This window comes from Acanthochromis polyacanthus, chromosome 20 (genome assembly GCF_021347895.1).
Source record: "Acanthochromis polyacanthus isolate Apoly-LR-REF ecotype Palm Island chromosome 20, KAUST_Apoly_ChrSc, whole genome shotgun sequence".
NCBI lineage: Eukaryota > Metazoa > Chordata > Actinopteri > Pomacentridae > Acanthochromis > Acanthochromis polyacanthus.
In genome coordinates this window covers 23559160-23581435 of record NC_067132.1, presented here as the reverse complement: position 1 = coordinate 23581435, position 22276 = coordinate 23559160, and the positions used below count along the sequence as shown (strand labels likewise).

Genomic DNA, 22276 nt, shown 5'->3' with positions numbered 1-22276 from the left:
CAGAGCTCAGCTTGAATGCTGCCGTCTGCTGTCTGATAGTTTTCCTCATTGTCGTCTTCCATAAAGTCTTTTTCCTCATGTTAGGACGTGGTGAGACTCTTTCTCAGTGGCTGCAGAAAAACTGGTCACTGCTTCAGCATCACGAACGCTCTCCAGCATTGAGAGTGTTTCAGGAATTCATTGTGTTGTGAACTTTGAAGGAGCAGAAACCTTACAGCTGCCAAAGATATGAGCTCCAATTCTGGATGTTTGAGGAAATGAAGCTCATCAAATGAACACTTGGTTTTTGCTGATAACTCTCATTAAATTACTGAAGAAATCTAAGATAAAAACCTGTAAACTCTCAGGGAGCTTTTGCTAAAGTTTGTCTAGAATTCTATCATCGTGTTCTGGAACCTTCTTTCAATCAGATACTTGTGTGTTTGGTTTGAACGTACAGCAGAGGATTAGAAAGGAGTGATTTTAATATTTAAATCAGTCCAGTCAATGTTTGGAGTAAAAATGATTAAAATTTTGATTTTAGAGATTTGTGTCAAACAATATGGTAGAGTCTCACTTAAATATATCCAAATTAGTTCAGTGTATTTACATTTTATAGAATATTTGATTTCTTAATCTCAGTACTGTAGGATCTGACCTTAAATATTATTATAATAATGTCAATTTAAATCATAATATTGCAGTGCAGAGTCATAAACTTATAAATATCACTGCACAATCTTAACCTGAACATTCAGATTATTGAAGTAAATGCACATAAATCATGATATTCTGGAGTCTTAACTGGAGTATGTCTGACATGAATCTTTTTGTATTGTGCTGATAAACAACAATAACCCGAGTTTTACATCATATTTATTGTCTGATTGCGAGAATAAATTCCTCCACATTCTGGAGCTTTACCTGTAGCAGCTGTAGGAATAAATAAAAACAAAACCTGTTCATTTCCACATGATGCACATTTATTTATTCTTAATATCTCAGACTGAATGCTGGCTGTCAGTAAAAACAGACTCATCTGCCGGACTGCATTTCCCAAAATGGAAACATGGACAGAATTTAACACTCATGTATCCATGGCGACGCTAAATGTTCTGCTTCGTACCAAAGTTCACAACACAAGTAAAGACTTTAATGTAAAACTAAAGGGATGACTGCTAACCAGAAGTATTCTGATCAATACTTCATGATCAATATTAGGACAGATGTTACAACTCCAGCTGTTCCATTAGACTGCAGTGATTCACAGAGAAATTAAAACATCACATGAAAATGGGGCAAAAATGTCAGTTTATTATGTCGTCCAAAAATGGGGTAAAATCGTAATAGGTTAGTCAAAATTGATGAAAAAAAAGTAATCGTTTAGTTTGTCATCAAAAATGTCACAAGAACGAATCTGACTGTTTATGTTTAAAAAAAATATGGTGACTTGTATTTTGTGATTGGAAGTATTGTATTATTGTCATTTTTTCTCCAATAAAAATATATAAAAAAAAAAAAAAAGAATGAATCTGAATCTCTGGTCAAATGTCTTTGGTGTTCTGGTAATATACAAAGTGTTTTACATTGTTACCATTTAAACGTTTGACATCTCTGCCCAGGACTCCTCCAACCAAAGCAGAGGCATTTGAGCATTTCAAGGCGGGACAAGGCAGCAAGATCAGCATTATTCTTCAGGAGAACAGGGCTGTTCTGCGAAAAGGGCAGCTGTAGACTTAATGCAAAAAGTTGTGCATTTGGCAAGTTTAATATCTAGAAAAGTTTGTAGAAATTGTTTATTAGATCCTCATGAAGAGAGCAGTCTGTGGTTTTTGGGGTTTCTAACTTCTTTGCTGAGAGCCTACGAAGCTTCCTACAGGGCACACAATTAGATTTTTTTTCCTGGTTATACATCTATTGAACAACTGTTTGTCTTGCCAGGTAACTTGGAAATTCATGGTGCTAAACAGTCTTCACTGTCCACCAAACCCAACCGCTCAATTTCTTTCTTTCTGTACATTTAATCTGTGCATTGTCGTTGTTACAAACTTCATTCATTCATTCATTCAAGCAAAAAAAAAAAAGACATGACACGGTGAATCAGCTTCTTAAATGAAAAGTAAAATTTATTATTCCTGAACCACAAAATAGACTTCTTTGGTTGTACAAATTCACTAGTTACAGTCTTGTATGAGCTATAACCCTCGACCCTAGGACTTCTGACCCTTTCCCTCCAACCTATTTGCAAGTAAAAGCCCCCAAACAGAACTCAAGACAAAAGAATAAACACAGAAACTTGAAACACTGCATCAATAATGTAGTGAAACCCAACTGAAAAAAGATTTACCTACTGAAAGTTTTAAAAAAAAACAACAAAGATCTCAGCCATTGCAAATGTTAAACTGAATTTCAGTCAGTGAGAGCAACATGGAAAGCTGTAATTAGAAGACCCTACATTAAATTAAACAAATGCTACGATGCTGTGATTCTGCAGAAATACCCGTCAGATACATAAACTGACAGTGTGTCAAGCTGTGAGCTGAAAGAGATCTATGTCTTGAGAGGAATTCCTAGTTGGCTTTGCCTCTCGCGGCTCTCCCATTAACAAACCAATATACATGCAGAGAGCATCCCAGCACCAAGCCTGTCCAAACCAACAAGCATCAGCAGTCTAGACACTCGCTTTGTCTGGGTCAAGACTGGCTCAGTTTCAAACCCAAAAATGTGTTTTTCCTTTCGGTATTTGTACATTATTCACACAATAAATGATTTTTCAGTGGCATCAGATTTAAATTAACCATAGACAGAAAAATAAAACACCTGCTACCTTCACATCACTGTGGCTTAGCTCCTCATAATGCAAGGATAGAACTGAATGATTCACATTGATTAAAAAAAAAAAAAGTATAGTCTGAACAGGGCAGGGTGTAAGTACCGTTATTCAATACAGGATGCTAAAATGCATGTTCCCAAACGTTAATATTCTCCGCCTGCTCGATGCAGCTGCCTCCAGTGTAGTCATACTCTACAGGGGAATGTAACACAGTTAATAAATGTGCACAGAGGCTCCTTTAAAGTCTGCTGAGACGAGAAAAACGAGCATTTTATGAGCCTATACTGTTATGAAACCAATGTGCAACAACTAGGCTTTGTTCAAACTAATGTATAGACATGCTTGCTTCAAAAACCCTAGTAAAAAACTGTATATAAAGTCGATTAAATAAAATAAAGTGATATGCAGATAATTAGTTGATAAGCTTGACTCATAACTGTATTGAAAAAATCGTGTTTAGGATAAAAGGACACGCCTCAGTCGTCCTCTTGAAGCTCAAAGGACTGAATGGGTGAAATCTAAAAGAAAAAGGCCTTCAATTTGAGTAAAACGGTAAAAACAATAAATTAGATAAGATATACGTTCTTAAAAAGCTGATCAGTGGCAGTGCAAAAATGATATGTACTAATTTTTTTCAAAGCTCTCCACAATGTGTGACTATGAAGGTAGCAGGATGTTCCCTCTTCAATTTTTATTTACACACACACCTGTCCGCCCAAGTCTCAACAAACAGAAGACATTTTTACAGTCTAATCACTGAAAGCCTACAAGTATCATTCAAGAAGTTAGTATAGCTATGACCCATGTCTTTTCTCTTCCAGTATGGTTTTTTTTCTAAACAGCAAAATCACTGAAGGCGCAGAAATTTTAAAAAAACAAACTAAAAACTTCGATCACCTCAAGTTAAAATAGATGAGATTCTAGTAGGCAAACTGAATGTTGAACAAACAAAAAACAAAAGAAGAATGGTCTGTAAGTAGCGATCCTAGCTAACCACACCAGTTCGTTCTTGCCCCCATGAGGGACAACTTGCCAACTCACCCACAGACTGTAAAGGCAAGACTGGCACGCAGGATATAAGTGAGTGTCTATGTGGCGACTATTAGCATCATAGTCTCTGCAGTGGTTATATATGGGAGAGTAAATCTCGCTCTACTGACACTGTGTGTAGTGTTGGGTGGATCTGCACCTCCTGTGGACGCACCGATATGTCTACCGCTGTTCCACGGTTGAATGTAAATGTGTGTATATTTTGGTGTTACGTGGGCACGGCGGTTTCCAGGCTGCGACGGCCCTGCCTCAGTTTGCGTTTGTTGCTGTACAGGGCCATCTCCTCCAGGGCAGAGGTGGCAGGCAGCGGGGCGGGAACCTCGACCTCAGCACTCGCAGTTTGCCCTAGAAGACGGCAAAGCAGACGGAGCGCGTGTTAGAACGAGGCTTCTGCAATACGTGCTGGTCCCACGTGACAACTGCTGTCAGCTGTGGAGGGGAAAGATGAAGACAAAAGGACGGACTATTCCTGTTGAGCATTTCATGATGGAAAAGTGGCTGAATCCCTTAAACCTGCGAGAGACGCCCCACATTCAGAGCAGCAGCTGGAAACAAGTAAAACTGGTGAGCAGAGAAGTGAAGCGCCCGGTGACTGCACGGTTAAACCTGCAGCCTCAGTGGGCTCTCTGCTGAAAGCCTAAGCAGAGCTGATGCTGGTGAAGTTAAACATCCTTCCACTCAGTGTGTTGGCATGCACTAGACCAGGTTACAGTCAGCTTCTCCTGGTGTTTTCACTTGTATGCATATGCAAAGTGGAGCTGCACCAGCTTTGAGCAGAATAAACACCTGAATTAGCAAGCAGCATATTGCTTCATTGAAACTGCTAAAACCATGGAGAGATTCCATTTTGAAGTTACAACAGTGCATGCAAACACACTGTCCAGCGTAACAATGGTCTCTTTTGGGCATGTTAACATTCACTAATACAGACATGGTAAGTTAACTATTTAGAACTCCCCACACACAAACCCATGCATTGTTAGCATCATAGCCACAATACGGAGCCTCCAAGGGTCATGGCAGCAGTCTTTTGAGGACTACTCTTGTGTTTCCTCGCAATATGCTTTAGATTTCTGCTGATCAAATGAACAGCATCAAGCTGCATGTCTGTGTAGGTGACCTATAGGCTACATTCAATTCAATTCAATTTTATTTATATAGCGTCAATTACAGTCAAATCGTCTCAAGACGCTTTACAGAACCCATATGCCTGACCCCCAGAGCAAGCCCAAAGGCGACAGTGGCAAGGAAAACACCCTTTTAACAGGGAAGAAACCTCGAGCAGAACCCGGATCTATATAGGGGGGACCCATCTGCCTGCTGGCCAGGCGGGTTGAGAGGGACAGAGGAGGGCAAGGGCCTACATGGCCGGTTGACAGCTAGACTCTTCTCCTCTGTGATTGCCTGGTGGTGGAACGAGTCACCAAACTCTGTTCAATCTGCAGAGCCTCTGAGTCCTTAAGAAAAGACCAAAAACCTTGTTCTTCACTGAACACCTTTGCACTTGACAGACTGCAAAAAAAAAAAAAAATCCTATTATCGCTCTTGAACTTGTTGTCTGGTTCTTATCCAGGTTGTTTTCTCCTGACTAGATCCTTGCTTGTGTTGTATCTACTCTCAGATGTACGTCACTTTGGATAAAAGCGTCTGCTAAATGGAACTGTCCACGATGCTACAGCACAGCTACAGTGTTGTATTGAAGCTGCTGTATTCCTGAACTCAGAAAACAACCCGTCATAAAAGCACCACAGCTGAACAGATCAACCATAAACTGACAGCTGGACAACAGGCTAGGAGTCGTCACATCATCTCTCCTTTGTGTTGCATCTGCAAAGTCTTTCCAGTGTACCATCTGTTACTGATCAGTAGGAATGTAAAGCATTGAGCGGCAACACAAAAGTAGTCCTCTTTTGTCGTGACCTTCCGGGGGCTCAGCATTCACTGCCCTACTTAGTACTAACATCCATAGCTGCTTCATAACTGGAGGGCAGCAGATGGCAAAGCATCCCCAGGTAGACTCACCCATCTTAACACCTGAATCCACACAACTAGCAGGTTAGCGTGTAAATGTACAAACCAGCACACATCCGGACACAAACTCTCCTCATACATATTCAGCCCCACACACAGAGCAACACACACATGCACACAGAATCCTACCAATAGGAGCCTCTTATCCCAGGTAGTCACCTGAATCAAAGGGGATAGAAGAGGTTGAGGTAACACAGATTGTCTGCAGACTTTGCCCTTTTGTGAAGCCTGCTCTAGTACTCTGAGATAAAAATAAAGCAGCAGTACATACCTGGGTTGCTGGAGCCATCATCAATGTACTGTATGTCATCAGCTGTGTCAGGGGACTGGGGAAAAAAAAAGGAGAGAAAGTGAATAACAGAGCAGCAGAGGTGTTTCAGCAGCCTGTTTCCCAGGGGAAGCCTTCACCATGTGAGTAGTGGCAGCGTAGGAGACCATCAGGCAGTTTACAGCCGCTCACTGCAGGTTTAGCAGGCAGGACCGAAGCTCCAAGTCTGTCAGAGCCACAAAAGCCAGAGTACGTCTACTCAACTAGCCCCCCAGGAGAAACGGGCATGTTAAATGAAAGGAGGGGGTGTTAAACTAAGTAATCAGTTCCGGGGTTTGTTGTGCGGGCCGGTCACATCCATAAAGAGACAGCAGACGGAGCAACAGCACAGCACCAATGTCACCAACACACAACCAGAAACCAAGCAGCACGTCGAGGTCCGGCTTTACGTGGACGAACCAGAGATGTTATTTGGCTACATTTTCATTTGTTGTCCGTGCCTGGAAGCCATTTGTTCTACATAACATGTTTAATGTGGTAATATAATTGATAATTAATGACATTTTCAGATGTTTCTAAGCTCACGACCATGATACCGGCCGTGAAGGATTCCCTTGATGCCGCTATTCCAGTTGAAGTGTTGAGAGTACAGTGTGTTCTTCAGTTCAGCTGAGGCTAATATGACCTTCAGCAGTCTGATAACATCCTTGACTTCAGCAGAACTGAGGCTTTTTTTAGGTCCGTGGACCCAACATGTTTGCCAAATCAGAGGACAAATGTCACAGTTCATGTCGGTGCCCATGTTAAACAAAATTAAGATCTTTAGATAAATAATGTGGGTATTTTCAAAAGACAAAATATGTCCTCAATTCCTCCTAAACTGCTGAGCTGAGGGTTAAACCAGGATATTTTATGCTGACATGAGTAGCTATGACTGCTGCTGCCTCAGATTAGTGTCAGCTGAATCTGAGGCTTCATTTTAAGGTGACAACTGTGGATTTTGCTCCCTACTACCGAGCCTGCAGATGCACTAGGAAGGGATCGGTTACACACAAGAACGATTAAAACTGCCTTTAATTAGATTACTGTACACATCTCTGACTGGTAAAGGTAGTACTGTGCAGGAATATGAAAAAACACAGTGTACACACACTTACATACAGCAGCGACAATTAAATTACAACCACCAAGGAGAGGATACAAACAAACTGAGGCCACTGTGCAACAAATTGGAAACGAGAAAACACCCCACACTTAGGAGCGCAGACTGACACCGTCACAGACGACAGAAAAAGAGACCACTTCCAAACAAGCGCTGCTCACTGCAGCTCCAGCACAAGTCCAGGATTTCCCTGCTTCCCCTCCTGTCTCTTTAATAAACCTTTCCAAACACACCGACACAGGAGTATTACCTCAACCAGAGCAGAGAGAAGTTCCCTCAGCAGATGAGTGTTTCAAAAGCCAGAGCATGAGAGGAAACTTAACGTTATTCCTCTGCTTGATATGCGACCCATGCGTGGAACGAGACAGCTGATGGACGTGAACGTGAGAGTGGATGAGATGCAGCTTGTGGGCCATTTTTCCCCCGGAACCAATTCTGGTTAGTGGGATCAAAAGCCTGTCTGGTTCTCTGCAGCTGGGGAGTGTTATTGTTTGTGATTGATTAGTCAGATGTGAGACAGATGGGTGTGAATGGTTACCGCTAAAGATGCACCTATGTTTGTGAGCCAAAAGGTGGGAGGCAGCCGGAGGAAGGTTGAATTGATGCGTCATTGTTGAGAGTGAAAGTCTCTGGTTGTTGTGAGAGTTAGTGAGCCACACCGCTAGCAGGAAGTGCTGATCAATCACTGAGCCGCAACCTAGACTGCAGTCACACTGATGCCTCTTGGTTATCAGAGAAACTAGAGGGGAGAGGCAGCAGGGAAAGCCAGGGGGGAGGAAGGGAGGAGGAGGAGGCTGGAGGCCCCCGGAGCTCAGCATGCAGCCAATACCTGGATGTCGTATACTGGTTTGGAAGAAGGAATGGCGGCAAACTGTCGGTAGTCAAACTTCTTTGATGACTGGGACTAGAAGGATAGCAAATAGGAATGAGCAGAGGTTGAGGGAGATGGGTAAGAGGAAAAAAAGGGCAGGAAATGGAGGGAGCTCGGACAAAGTACAGAAAAAGAGGAAATGGTGGAGGAGGGAAATATGAAAAGAAGGACAGCGATAAGAGAAAAGGGAATGAGGAAAATGGCAAAGGGAGAGTGGGAGGCAAAGAGGCTGATGGGTGATTTCAACAGCCAGCTGTGGCGTTTGATGGGAGAGCAGTGCGTGTTCTCAGCTCTGATTGGCTACAGTGACAATGAGCAAGATGGTGGATTCATGTTAATGCGTTTTGAAGCTTCTTTCTTTTCCAGCTTGTAAACAAACAACCCTGTTCACTTTCTCTCTAAAAATCTCTCTCCCTAAATCAAACTGCAAAGTCTGTAGTAGCCTTGTTCAAATATTTGATAATTTGAGCTCTCCAAGGTCGTACAAAGGGAGAACACTGATCACCCAGACACACGGCAAAATGGAAAAATCTGTCAGGAAATTAGGAAGAGGGAAAAAGATTTAGCGCTTACCAGCCTGCCTGGTGACGTTACTCCTCGAGGACTGAGCTCTGTAGAATACAGACAGGAAATGTGTTCAAACAGGCATGAAGAGCAGGAACAGATTGTTGTTTTTACACTTGGGTTTGTACAGATTAGACAAGCAAGATAGAACATGTTAATTATTCATTCTTCTGCTGGAACTCTGCTACACAGTCTTGTATACTAAGTCGAGTGACACAAATCTTCTCTAAATCTACACTAGACAGCAGCTTCTTACCTTCCATGGGAGTGGGAGAGGGCGTTGGGGCAGGCGAGGGCGACTCCGTCAGCTGGTCTAGTGTCCCACGTTTTTTCCCATCCCGGGATTTGGCGATGACCATCTGAGCTTTCAGTGCGTCCTGCTCCAGAGACTTCATTCTAGAGGAGGAACAGCCACAATTTGATGAATGCTCTGAGAAAACGAAGGAATTCTTTAAGCAATAAAGACAAAGACTGATAAGCATACACCTGTATGGGTGGGTGCAGGCCCATCACTACTACTTTTGGGTGCTCCTTGTCCTGGTTTGCTGTGACAAACAACCATTTAATTTCATAGCACATTAAAAAGGGGGGCATTCCAGGAAAAGGACTACCTACTGCCAGTAGGTTTACCCTTCAGTCACAGATAGCTTGCAAACTTACTGCAGGCCATGTGTTAGTATGAAGAATGGTGTGAAAGACAACAGCAAGGCACAAATGAAAATGAGTGCTGCAGAGCGAGGGCTAAGACAAGACAGAGAGAGGAGAGGCAGGAATCAGGAGGAAGCTAGAGATGGAAACGGCAAAGACGTGCAGAAGCAAGACAGCATCAGAAAGGCAGTGGAAGCACTGTCAGTGTCGCTGCGAGTGCTTGCTTGGACCTTTCCAAAGTCGGCCTCGAGCAAAACACCAAAGCACCCTAGCACACGCCCACGATGCCGTGCGTCTGGCCCTGGTGGCTCTGGGCCAAGGAGCAGACCTGAGCTGGGAGGCTGCAGAGGAGGAGGTAGAGGAGGAAGTGGGGGGCGGGGGGGCCGCGCCCTGAGATGCCCTCACTCGGGCCTGGTAGAGCCTCTTAGCCAGGTCCTGCTCATACTGCCTAACATCCTCCTCTAGGCCATAGGGCCTGTGCCCCGCAACACCACAGAGAGGAAGAGTGGAAGGAAAAGTACACCAGGATGGAGGAGGAGTATGAAGGAGAAGAGGAAGACACGCACACAGACAGAAGAAGAGAAGAAAACCACAGAATGGAAGGTAAAACACCGACACAATTAGGAGAGCCAGGAATAATAAATAAGACCTTTTTTAGATGTGACCATAGTGAGAAAGACACAGACTGAACACACACACAGGATAGTTTACACAACACATAAAATCTACTTTAAACTTTAATTTCATCTTCTGGGGGGTAAAAACTGAACCCACTCACTGACCAGCCTGACAAACTTTATCAGGGATTTTAGATATAACTGTCCCCATAACCAGTTCTACTAGTTTGAAAGATGTCAGAACATTTTGCACACATGCAACAGATGATGTGAGGTTATTTTTAAAAAATATATCTATCCCATCCTTGGTACTTTTTGGTTGTTATTTCCCTACATCTGTGTCCTGTTGTCTGTAGATGTTCACATTTACAATCACCTGTTGCACTATGACTGCTCAGACAAAATCAAATAAAGGCTTAGTCAACAGGCAGACTGTTAAACTTGTAATAAACAAGTGAATGTTTCAGTCAATTTAGTGAAAGTTCTAAATGAATCTCAGACTACACATTACAAAGATTGGTTTTGTGTTTAGCTTCTATGTTAACATATTTTTTCTTGGCTTCTTGTCACAACAATAGACAAGAAGTCTTAGTTGTCTTCTTCACAGTTGCGTGGAAGTGTTGCATTTACCGTGCTGCCCTCCACATGGCTCTCTTCTCGGCCTCCAGAGCTCGTTTCTCTGCTGGGGACAGGTCCTTGTCGGGGGACACAGCCAGCTCGGGGCTCTGCATACGAAGCCTCTCCTGATGTCTGCGCTCTGCTTTGGCTGTGCGGATGGGAGCCGCCGACTCTCCGGGGTAAACTGGGATCAGACTGACAGGAAACAGCGACAGGACTGATAAATGATGCGACACACGGCATGAAAACATTCACAAACACAATCCTGTACATTGTAATTACCCAGTCATGGAGTTGGGCCTCATCTCCATCCTGAAGCTGTCCTCCAGGGAATTCCTCTGAGAGTCTCCTTTACCATCAACTGAGGAGGGCCTGGACATGAAAAGAACGATGAGTTTGCAGACGAAACTAAAAAGGAGGGATTTCATTTTTAAAAATAGCATCTTCTCACCCTGAACTGCCACAGTAGCTGGGTGGTGTTGCGTTGTAGTTTGGTGGTGTGGAGCAGTGCCGGGACGGGGCAGACGCTGGCTCCACCTTGTACTCCACTCCATCCAGCAGCACCTTGCCGGTGGCCTTCATCTGAGCCACCTGCTTGGCCAGGTCCTCATCCTCATCCTCCTCATCCTCATCCAGCAGGTACTCCCGTGCCCGCTGCTCAAACTTTTTCGCTGGGGAGATAAAGGGGAGATTAGGTTGTTCATTTAGTTTAGGGAAACCAGACAAAAACTCGTCAATCCTCTGAACCCACAGCAGTTTCTGGAAGCCATTGTTCTCGTCAAACGGCTAGAAGTAGAGACGACTCAAAATATCTTTTAAACTAAAGATACATTGCCTTATGCCATAAAAAAGAAAAAGCTGAATTTGTTTGATTAGTCATTTTACAAAATAAGTTAAAATTGGAATCAGTGTGTAAATGTTTTTCAAGTACTATCGCCATACTAATACCAATAACCAATACTGCATAAAAATAAAAGATAGCATGCCTTTCTATCCTGTTGGTGGGTTTTGGGGTTCAGAGGGTTTGTTTGATGACATTAACTGGAGACAAAACAACAACAAGTCTTTTTCCATTCACGCTGTTAAACTGTCAGATTCAAAAACATACTTCTCATAACATGCACACCTTAATACATAAATTACGAGCAATATCACTGCTCACTTTACAAGTGTACTGGCTCACAAGTTTTTGTTAGTTGTTGGCGAGCTAAAGGGAAGACAGTGGAAACATACCTTCTTCCTCCCTCATTTTCTTGAGGTCGTCCTCTCCAACGAGGGAGACTCGAGGTTTGGGTTTGTCTGGTGTCTGCTGCTTGACATCAATCTCAAAGTACTTCTGCCTGTCCCTGAAAGAGCGCTGCTCTGGGCTGTCCTTTCCACCAGGAGAGGGACTCTGTGGGGGTGTCGGAAAAATCAGGGACAGATTGAAGAAGGGGTTAGAAAAGATTAGAGGTAAGATTGTAGTACCTGCAGTACTCTGAACTGACCAAACAGCTAAATAAAGTGCCGTAGTTGCAGAGTCATTTGCAGAAAGATTAGAGTGAGCAAGAGAAATGTATCACAGTCCAACAAGAAAGACAAAAAGTAGCCATCAAATTAAAACCCAACACCATTAGACTGATTTCAGATCAGTTATCTGGGAGTCACATTATTGACAGAAGTAGCACAGTCGTCTCTTAATCTGTCAGCAGAGACACCACCACCGGTCAAAGCCAAGCACACCAACAGCCCCGATGAAGAACGGGGCTGCCCTCGCTGTGGCAGAGGCGGTGGGTACCTGCAGTTCCATGGAAGGCCTGGAGAAGCGAGGCACTGCTGCCAGGTTTAAATACTCCCGACGGTCAGATGAGAGGGAGGGCCGGGGGGAGACCTTGCCGGTCAGACCCTCACCGACTCCCTCCTGACCGTCTGTGACATCATCAAACACCTCGTTGTTCAACTCAGGCTGAAAAGGCCACAGAGGTCATCAGCAGACTGTCAGTACAGAACGCCGTGAGCGCATCCAGACAGCAGCAGATTCAATGTTCATTTGTTCAACAGCATATTGGCCCAAAAATAAGATTATAAGACAAAACTCACTCCTTTTTAAACGTCTCTTTGTTTGAAGATGCAGAATTTAAACCCCTCTTTGGCGTAACTTGTATTTCAGCAGTCAGAATGAGTTTCTCTTTGTTTTTTTAACTCATTGGCAAGACATTCTTTAACACAAGCACTGATTTCCTAAAATCTTTTAAGGCAAACTAGCTTCTTAATCATCCCCCTGTTTCAGAGCAACACACAACCTATAAAGCAACACTGCAACTCTATAATCATTAGGGATATCTGATGGTGTGAGCACATCCACAAATATAACACAACCTTACACTTTTTGTGTAATATCAAGAAATAAATATGGTCTTATATTCAGGTCAATATGGTCCAACAGGCAGCTCTGCTTGATGTTGTACAATGTGTCCATAAAGTCTCTTTACAAGTTTAAGAATTTACTACAAAGGCAGTTTATAAGATATCTCAACCAGATTTGTTTTATTGTAATCAGTGTTTATAGTTCGTAACCACATTGAAATTGTGTGTTTCAGGTATCCTGTTGGTGAAAGAGGTTCTGTTAATTGAAACCCTAATAAATGGCTACTCCTCAGACCGCTGGGTTGGAAGGGATGGGCCACCACGTTCACCAGATATCACTCCCTTGGACTTCTTTCTATGGGGTCATGTTAAAGATACCGAGTATCGAACAAAGAAATGGGACATTAGTGACTTAAAGCAAAAGATTTCTGATGCCATCGCCACCATTGATGAGGCTATGCTACAGCTAATGGTGAGGTGTATTAAATGAGGTAGAAAAAACTTTGACAACCACTGATTACAATAAAACTAATCTGGTTAAGATATCTTATCAACTGCCTTTGTAATAAATTCTTAAAAATGTAAGGAGACTTTATGGACACCCTGTATTTTATCATTCTGGGTCCATCTGTTGACTCACCTCTGGAGAAGGTTGTACTGGGTGGACACTGTTCCTCAAACCGTACGGGTCCTGTTGGCAGAGTGAGAAATGAGCGTTAGTGACAAAAAGGAGACACAAACGGTGAGCAGACACAGAGATACAGAGCAGGCAGACTGATTAGCAGGGGGGATCGAATATTAGTACACGAGCCACACATGGACAGATGGATGGACCAGGAGTCAACACCAGTACGACAGATGATGGCAGTGGAATACAAAAACCAACGATGAACGCATTCCACACGTCACAGCACGTCACAGGCCCTCCGACACGGCGCAGGCTTCACCGAGGACAGCCTGCTCCAGTCAGGAGGGGGCGGGGCCAGACCAACCAGTCAGCACAGCATGCTTGAGTTGTTGAGACCCGGTGGAGTCCGGGCAGCACGGCCTACCTGCGGCAGCTCCAGCACTGCGAGCGAGCGAGGCACGGCGGCAAACGCCTTGTATGCCTGCTTGACATTCATGGGGAACTCGTCGGGCGAGGTGGGGGAGGGGGCGCGAGGCTGCAGGTTGGGAGGGGAGGTCGAGGGGTCATGGAGGGTGGGATAGGTCCAAATGGTAAAAGAAGGGCAAAGAGGAGGAGAAGAGGAAGGGAGGACAGACAGACACGGACATGGAGGAGAGGGTAGACTATGAAAAAACCAGCAAAGTTGAAGAAGACTGTGGAGGAGAACAGGTGAACAGCATGGCGGCTGGTTTCATGTGAGAGAGGAGGGAGTATGCCACAGAAAGACAGACAGTAGGGCCTGGAAAGTTCAAAGCCATGGCAGATTTCTCTGTACGAGCACCTTTGTGAAACAACCAGGAAGACGGGAGATGAAACCAAAGCTTCTTCTTAACTTAGTGGTGTAACTACAGCCCCGTTCAGACATGGTAAATGGATTATAGTCTTCTAATAATACTAATTCAGACACGGGTCACTTTTCCGTTAAGGTTTCTCAAGTTAGTCAAAACAAAATCTAAACTAATAGCAGCTTTTCTAACTGTCTGATCATGTAGCAGCCAAGCTTATTTTTGGTTTCTTTAAGGGTGAAACCACAATGCAACAAAATCTTTAACTGCAGCTGATTAACTGTGACCATATGGATCTAACTAACTTCAGCTCCTGTTAATGTCTTTCATCAGTGGTGAGTATCATCAGTCTCTAAGCTTTACGTGTCTGCTTCCACTCACTATTTTGGACTTTTCATTTTGTAGCCTAACAGATTTGAAATTGTGGAGCAAAGCAAAGGAGAAAGGTGTGTTGGGATGTTGTGACGTTGGCACACAAACTATATAAAACTGCCTGTGATGGCTTTGGATGATTATTGGTGCTGAAACAACTAGAAGTACCACTGCTTGTGTGTGTCAAAGTGTAGTTCAGACTCATGCTGTGTTAGACGTGATACAAACTGTTACCAGGTCTGAGTTAGTGAGACCGTCGGAGTGACTAACGGAAACGTGACCAGGGTGCACAGTCAGACATGCAGCAGACACATTCAGTTGACGTCAGACTGTTCATGTCTGAAAGGGGTTCATGCTGCTTGTCAAAAGAACAGATGAGTGAAAACTTCAAAAAGCTGCAGTTTTGGTCAGTTATGTTCGATTCCAGAGCTTAGACTTTGGTTGAACGCTTAGTTTGCAGGTGTAGGTCAAACTTTGAAACCCTCCTGGTGTGCCGGGAGGTAACAGAGAGCTGTGTCTTCCTGTCTTTGGTTCTAGCCTCTTTGGAAACAAAAATCACTTATGTTCTTTAATAATCTGTAGCTGCTGCACTGCGGTTAGACACCATTTGATTACTATTGGGGCCATGCAGTCACGGCCGGCGGCACAGAGCTTAGAATGGATGGAGACCAGCCCTACGTGGTGGTGAGGGGTCTTACAGAGGTCTGGGAGTTGAAGGGGGAGGGGCCATGCTGAAAGGGGTTGGGGCTGTGGCCGTCTGGCGTGGCGGGGGAGGCGCTCGGCCGCACACGACCCACTGGCTGGATGGCACCTGGTCGCGTCTAGAAAGAAAACAAATGATTTGCTAAGCGAAACTCTGGTGGAAGATGAATGGAGACAACGGTGGAGATGCATTAATCTAACTATCTGTAGTTTTTACGTTGTATAATTTGGTATGACATGTTCATCTAAAGGATTAGGTGGATTTGGCTTCCCAAAAGGCTACACGAGAAACTTATCTTTTGAAAACTATGCTTTTAGAGCTCTTAGTATTTATTTTATTTCCAGATAACTCAAGCAAATTTGAATAAACTTCATGTGAATTAGCTTGCGTCCTTTAACTGCTTTAAAAAGAGAATTCATGAGGCTGTGTGGTGTTAGCTCACACCACACAGCCTCTGTTTATTATTTTGTAATAAACAGAGTAGAAGAAGCTACATTACTATACTATATAATAAGCCAGAGATAGAGTTAGTACTTCTGTGCAGCTACCTCATATATGTTGTGGGGGTTCATTTCTTACTACATACTCTGAAGTTTAATGTGCAGTACTAAGACAAAATAGTATGTCCCAATCAGAATAAAAATCTAAAAAGTTTTGAATGCAGCTTAGTTGTTTGCCAACCACTAGAAAACCTTGAAGGAAAAGAGACTAAACTTGTCCTTGAGTGAGAAAAAAATGCGGAAATGTCTTCATAAATTGTTTTATATAATTATTCTGTCAGGTGAGCTGTCGTTGGCTGTGCTTCCTGTTGTCTGGTGGTGAAGACAACGAAAAAGTGGAAACAGCTGATCAGGTATGCGAGTTAAATATTTGCTACATCTAAAACTTATTCAGAAAAGAGGTTTCCATCTTGGATTATGTGCATTAACTTATTTCCAAAATTGCAAAAACCTTTTGCTCAACTGGGTATGCATTTTCAAACTATCATTTCCATTAGCTTTCTCTTACACAGTACCTCAAAACGTGCATAAAAACGCATTAACCACAAGCTGAAAATATAAATACAGTCAACTCCTCTGTAGTATAAAACACATGATTTCTTCAGGTCTTTCTGAGCTCAGACACTCACTGATGAGGAGATGTTGTCCTTGGCAGTTGGAGTGGATGTGTAATGAATGTTGGCCTGCAAAAAAAAAAACCATGACAATGAAAAAAAAAAAGCATGAATCAGCACTGTCTGCTTGAGTTTCAACCAGCAGTGCACTAAACTTTACCTCGGCGGGGCTTCTTTGGGATGATGCCAGGCCACATAAAGACACTTGACACACAATGCAACATCACCAAGGTTTACCTTGAGCTAACTTCACCACCAATTGTGGGAAATTGGTCATTTTATTGTGGATATGTAAATTGTAAGCTACACGACAGATAGTGTTGCTCAAGGGAAATGTCTTGTTATCATCCTGTGAGAAACTCTGAAGCCATAGCTGGTCAGTAAACACAATAATGTCAACCGGTAAAGATCTCCAATGAATGCACATCCAGTCCGCATACGGTAAAGCATCAGCCGGCCACGGAGAAGCAGTCGCATGCTTTTCAGACTGGCCAGACTGTAGCAGCTCAGCTAGTTATGTTTCACTGACAAATAAAGGGCTCAGCATGTGCTTTCAAAATGAAAATCCACGCCAGAGCAGAGGGGGCCGCACTTACAAAGCGGGTCTCCCTGCCTGAACACATGGAGCTGTTGGAGGAGTGGTGGCTGGGCTAAGGGTGGGAGGAAAGGTCAAGAGCCGTCAAACACTTCTGCTAAAGAGCCTGAAGTGATTCATGGAAAAGGATCAAATTAAAGAAAAAAATGGCACGAGAGCAGGTGGAGAATACTGGAGGGTGTTGGTGCTGCTCACCGGTTGGATAGTTGGAGAATAAGGTGCTTCCCTGATGGGACTGTCCGTCCTGGTGAAGTCAGAGGAAGGAGCCTGAAACAACACATATCAAAAACACTTAACAGCTGCTCTTAGTTTTACTTAGTACACTGGAAAAAAAAGCAGCAGCAAGAGTGCAAAGACAGTGAAATTCACTGGTTAGTCCTGTGGTGAATTCATCTCCCGGTAAACCCAACAAACAACAAGCTCCTGCTGATAAACATGCACTTTTCTGTCGGTCCTGCAGGTCGTGTTCCTTCCTGACTTATGACCCTCCTCACAGCTGTCGGCTCAAACATTCCTCTCGGTCTTTACTATGTACTGACGAGGTGCCCAAATACTTCTAGAGATGCCACAAGCTCTGTGCTCACGACTAAAACATGCACCACTTCAGCTGGTTGTTAACCCTCTGAAACCCAAACCGTTTTTGGGATTTTTCTGTTCTGGTCGCATTTTTAACTGCAATATAAAATCTCGCACCTCCATGAAAACAGCACAACCATGGCTAGACGTAGGGAGAATTCAAAAATGTATTTTGTGCAGAATGACAGTTATATTACCAATAATCAGAAAAAGAAAAAACAATAGTTGAATTTCTTTGATTACTTGTTTTATAAAAATCTAAAACTGCAGTCAACATGTAAAACATTTTTGCTAAGTGCCCACAGGTGTTAACAACATTGGAAAAATGGTCACTCTACATACCACTGAGATTTTACTCTTAAATTTCTTTTCATTTTGATTTCCTCTCTGTTCAGTGTAAACAGCCTGCAGTTCAGCTGAAATGTCCCAGAATTTTTCTTACTCATGGCTTCTCAGTAGTGCTCAGAATCACAATTTTTCAATTTATTATTTGACTTAATTTGGATGGTGGAAATGGTTTAGGTTAACTGAGCTGTGTAAAGTTAGTGATTTCAATGAAATATTATTTTAAGCCTAGATTTGGCTCCATGTTCTGACCAAATGGCATGTCACAGATAGTTTGATAAAATTTAAAATGAGTTGATTCTTTCTGTTTTTACGGTTTCTGGCTCTAATCAACAATGTAATTTTGCTGATTCTGTCAAGACAACATGCATTTCAATTCTGCTGGCAGGTTCTCGAGTTCAGAGGGTTAAACTGGGATTAATACAGCCTCAAAGAAAAACGCTTTCCACAGAAACTGAAGCACTAAACCACATTAATCCTCATCAGATATGACAACTTCCCTCCTGTTGGGGCCATTTGTCCAGCGCTGCAACTAACAATTTTCTGCTGATTATTTTCTCAGTTAATTGTTACAGGTTATAGAGAAACACTTGTACACTTTCAACTGTAAAAACAACAAAAAAAACTGGTGAATGTTACGGCACGAGTGAAAGACACTTTGTTGGATCACATTCATTGCTAAACCTTCTCTATAGTCTGGATTTTTTTTGGCTCCATTTCAAAGGACACAAGTGAGCAACACAACAAATGCCACAGTAACACAACATGCTGCCGCCAAACCACACGCAGGCTTCTTGCCTTGCTGAACAACCAGGGCTGCAGCTGGCCTTGTCTGCCGTAGCCCACCGGAGGCCCCGACAGGATCTGCTCTCCAGGAGGACGACCTTTTCCTTTACGATTGGCCACCAAGAAAGGGTTTTCTTTGAAGCAGATAGGCTGAGAGTCCACCAGACACTCCTCCTCCTCTTCTTCTCCTTCAGGGATAAATGTTGATGTCGAGCTAGCGGCTGAACTCTCGGCGGTTGAGGTTCCATTAGAGGAAAACTTGGCTCCGAGGAGGTAATCGTGGTCTGTGTTCAGACCGGACTCTGGGTCCATGTGGCCGATGGGCTTTGTGGGCAACCCGAAGCCAAGGGGCTCTAAAGGGGCTCCGAACTGGGCCTGCAGGGGGGCCTCCATGGGAGCAGTCAGAGTAACAGAGGTAGAGAACTGAGCAGGAGCAGAGGAAAGAGGGAGGACAAATACAGTAGACGGACATAAATGAGATGGACAGGAGAAGATGAACTCACTGAAACATAAAGACAGAGGGAGATAGAGCTGTGGACCAAACAACGGATCAAAAAACAGATGCGAGAGGAAACTAAGATCAGATCTATTACCCGGCAATCCCACTTTTTACTATCTTTTTACTATTACTGTGATCTGGAGACACTGTGACATCACTACCTCAGAGTTTAACAAGGCAACAAACTAAATCTGCACAGTACTAGTACAACCTACGAACCTTAAAGCACTTCAGGAACTACCCACCCACGTCTGTGTTTCGTGTGACACATTCATAAGCAAAAGGCAAAGTCTGTTTTGCTCTATTCACTGACATTATCTGCAGATTAATGGGCTGCCACATAATAACTGCTAAGCTTGTTAAAAGACAGTAAGATGTTCCTAACTGGATGCTGCCACGTCATCCATCTAATCAAATCCATCGAGATGGATTTGAGCTTTCTGTCTCTGTATTTAGTCCCAAAATGCTCCAAACTTTCATTCCTATTTGCCAACGTAGCCTCCATAATTCTTAAGCAGGACGGATGCAAACAAAAAAGGCACAAAGAAAAGAAAAGCCTTGCAGAAAAAACAACAACTTGTAAACAAATTCAGCAATTATTATGAATTACTACAAACCTCCAGGTAATACTAGTCCTGAGCAGAAAGGGCTTTTGAAATGCACTAACTTAAAACTCTTCTTGTAAAGTAAAAAGCACATAGTGGTTTGAGCGATGTTCATCGGTTTAATCCTTACATTTTCTAAACTTAAATGTATGTTTAACAAAGAATTAGGGCAGAAAAACAAAACTACACATCATAAGGAAACCTAAAATACAGAGGTTCAACATGTTCATTAGATTTTACAGGCAAATCAATACAATATTTGAGAAATAAGGTAGTTAAAGTAATAGATCATTTAAAACAAGACAGGAGAAGGAATTCCTGTGTCCTGCTATGCGCTTCTGTAAATGGAAACCCGACACAGAAGCCTCTCGTTGCTAAAAAAGAGCCGCTCACATCGCTAAATCTCTGCTGAAGCCTTTAAGATAAGTTTCTCGGCAGCCATCATTCAAGACTTCACTGGTTCTGCGTGTTACTAGACAGACGTATAACTGCAGTCAGGCTTTAAATAAACATATTATCAGAGCTGCGAGACGTTCAGGCTCCAGCACACCTTCAGCTTCTACTGTAACAGAGAGGACGGCTGCTGCAGGACAGAAAATATTCCGCTTTTAAACCAACACATGCTCTGTGACAGAGGAGAAACCCGACACTGTGGTGCTTTTCAACACAACTAAAGCCTAAAAAAAACTCTTCAGGTCACACCAGATGACCACACTTAACTACAGAGGAATCTGTGACGTGGCCTTGACATATCTGGTGATAATCAAAATAGCCAGACTAAGAATGCAAGGAGCATTGTAACGCGGCTCTCTGCATGCTGACTGAAAGAGAGTCAGCTCGATGAGGGTCAGTGGGATGGAATGTGGACGAGTGGCCTTTTGGCTTCGACAGACTGTGGGGGACAGCTGGGGTTCTGGTGTGAGTGAGGAGAGTTAGGCTGCCAGCTCGCCGGCATGCCGACACACTGAGCTGTCTGCAGCCGTGCTGGGAACTGTGAATGTACAATACCAGAAACTAAAAGCACAGCCAGAGTTCCAAGAAAGATTCAATTAGAACTGACTAGACACACTGCAATCCTAAAACACACAGTCAGTCTGAATATGACAGCATTTAGAATTTGATGCAGGTCATGTAAGAAGCTTTTTCCAACTAGTCCTTTTTCCAATTGTACCATTAGCTATCATTCCAATGTTCAGATTATGTTTTGGACATGTATACAATCAGAATTGGGGTTTCACTGCAGACTGCAACTAACAGAGACACTACTGTTCAAAAGTTTGGGGTCACCCAAACTATTTTATGTTTTCCATGAAAGCTCACACTTTTATTCATGTGCTAACATAAATGCACAAGGGTTTTCTAATCATCAATGAGCCTTTCAACACCATTAGCTAACACAATGTAGCATTAGAACACAGGAGTGATGGTTGCTGGAAATGTTCCTCTGTACCCCTATGGAGGTATTCCATTAAAAATCAGCTGTTTCCAGCTAGAATAGTCATTTACTACATTAACAATGTCTACACTATATTTCTGATTCATTTAATGTTATCTTTATTGAAAAAAACTGATCACGTCTTCAAATGTCTTGTTTTATTTCTTCTGCATCCTAAAGATACTCAGATATTTACTGCCACAGAAAAATAAAGAAACCAAAAAAAAAAAAAAAAATCAAATTCAAGCAGCTGGAATCAGAAAATTACTCAAACTGATTGACAAATTATCAGAATGGTTGCCGATTAATTCAATAGTTGACAACTCATCAATTAATAAATTGCTGGAGCTGAAATTGCAACAGCTTAAAGTCATTGTGTGTCTCCTCATGACCACAAATGTGGATTTTTCTCTTGGACATGCAGTTTTGCAAACATTATGAAAGACTTAAATATTAACAGGTATTTGAACAACGTGCAAATATTGAAACCTGTCTTCAATTAGGCGGTTAAAGTAACGATAGAACGAGGCGTTCACATGACAAATAAAACATTAATTAAACAAACCAGATGATGTTGGTAAGAACAGGGGAAAGTATGGCTAGTTGGCCAACTGAAATATGCACAACTACAAGGGAACATTAGTGGAATATTCAGTTTAATTAGAATCTAAACAGCCGAACAATCAACCTAAATAGCTTAGTGAGAATAAAAACTCAAAATTTTATATAGCCATTTTACACCGGGGTTTAAAAAAAGAATCCGCGTCTTAGGCTATTGCGGAAAATCTTCAGAAACGTGTTAATTAC

The 22276-nt window shown here is 42.8% G+C and overlaps 1 protein-coding gene across 16 annotated transcripts in view; it reads right to left on the bottom strand.

Moving 5' to 3' along the window:
• Window positions 1–2079: 2079 nt before the first annotated feature.
• scrib (scribble planar cell polarity protein) overlaps window positions 2080–22276 on the bottom strand; it is a 76232-nt gene continuing 56035 nt past the window's right edge. For 3 of the 16 annotated variants that reach the window (XM_051940784.1, XM_051940786.1, XM_051940787.1), the window contains 15 exons: window positions 17419–17490; window positions 16644–16697; window positions 15510–15632; window positions 14040–14150; window positions 13628–13678; window positions 11875–12034; window positions 11093–11312; window positions 10924–11013; window positions 10654–10836; window positions 9735–9881; window positions 9015–9154; window positions 8768–8805; window positions 8153–8227; window positions 6165–6219; window positions 2080–4207 (listed from right to left, as the gene is read on the bottom strand). In XM_051940784.1, the coding sequence (XP_051796744.1) occupies window positions 4071–4207; window positions 6165–6219; window positions 8153–8227; window positions 8768–8805; window positions 9015–9154; window positions 9735–9881; window positions 10654–10836; window positions 10924–11013; window positions 11093–11312; window positions 11875–12034; window positions 13628–13678; window positions 14040–14150; window positions 15510–15632; window positions 16644–16697; window positions 17419–17490 (1656 nt within the window). In that variant the 3' untranslated portion in view covers window positions 2080–4070. Of the gene's footprint in view, window positions 4208–4993; window positions 6053–6164; window positions 6220–8152; window positions 8228–8767; window positions 8806–9014; window positions 9155–9734; window positions 9882–10653; window positions 10837–10923; window positions 11014–11092; window positions 11313–11874; window positions 12035–12418; window positions 12587–13627; window positions 13679–14039; window positions 14151–15509; window positions 15633–16643; window positions 16698–17418; window positions 17491–18942; window positions 19354–22276 lie in introns of those variants that run through there. The other 13 variants (XM_022199366.2, XM_051940790.1, XM_051940793.1 and 10 more) reach the window with 13 other exon arrangements.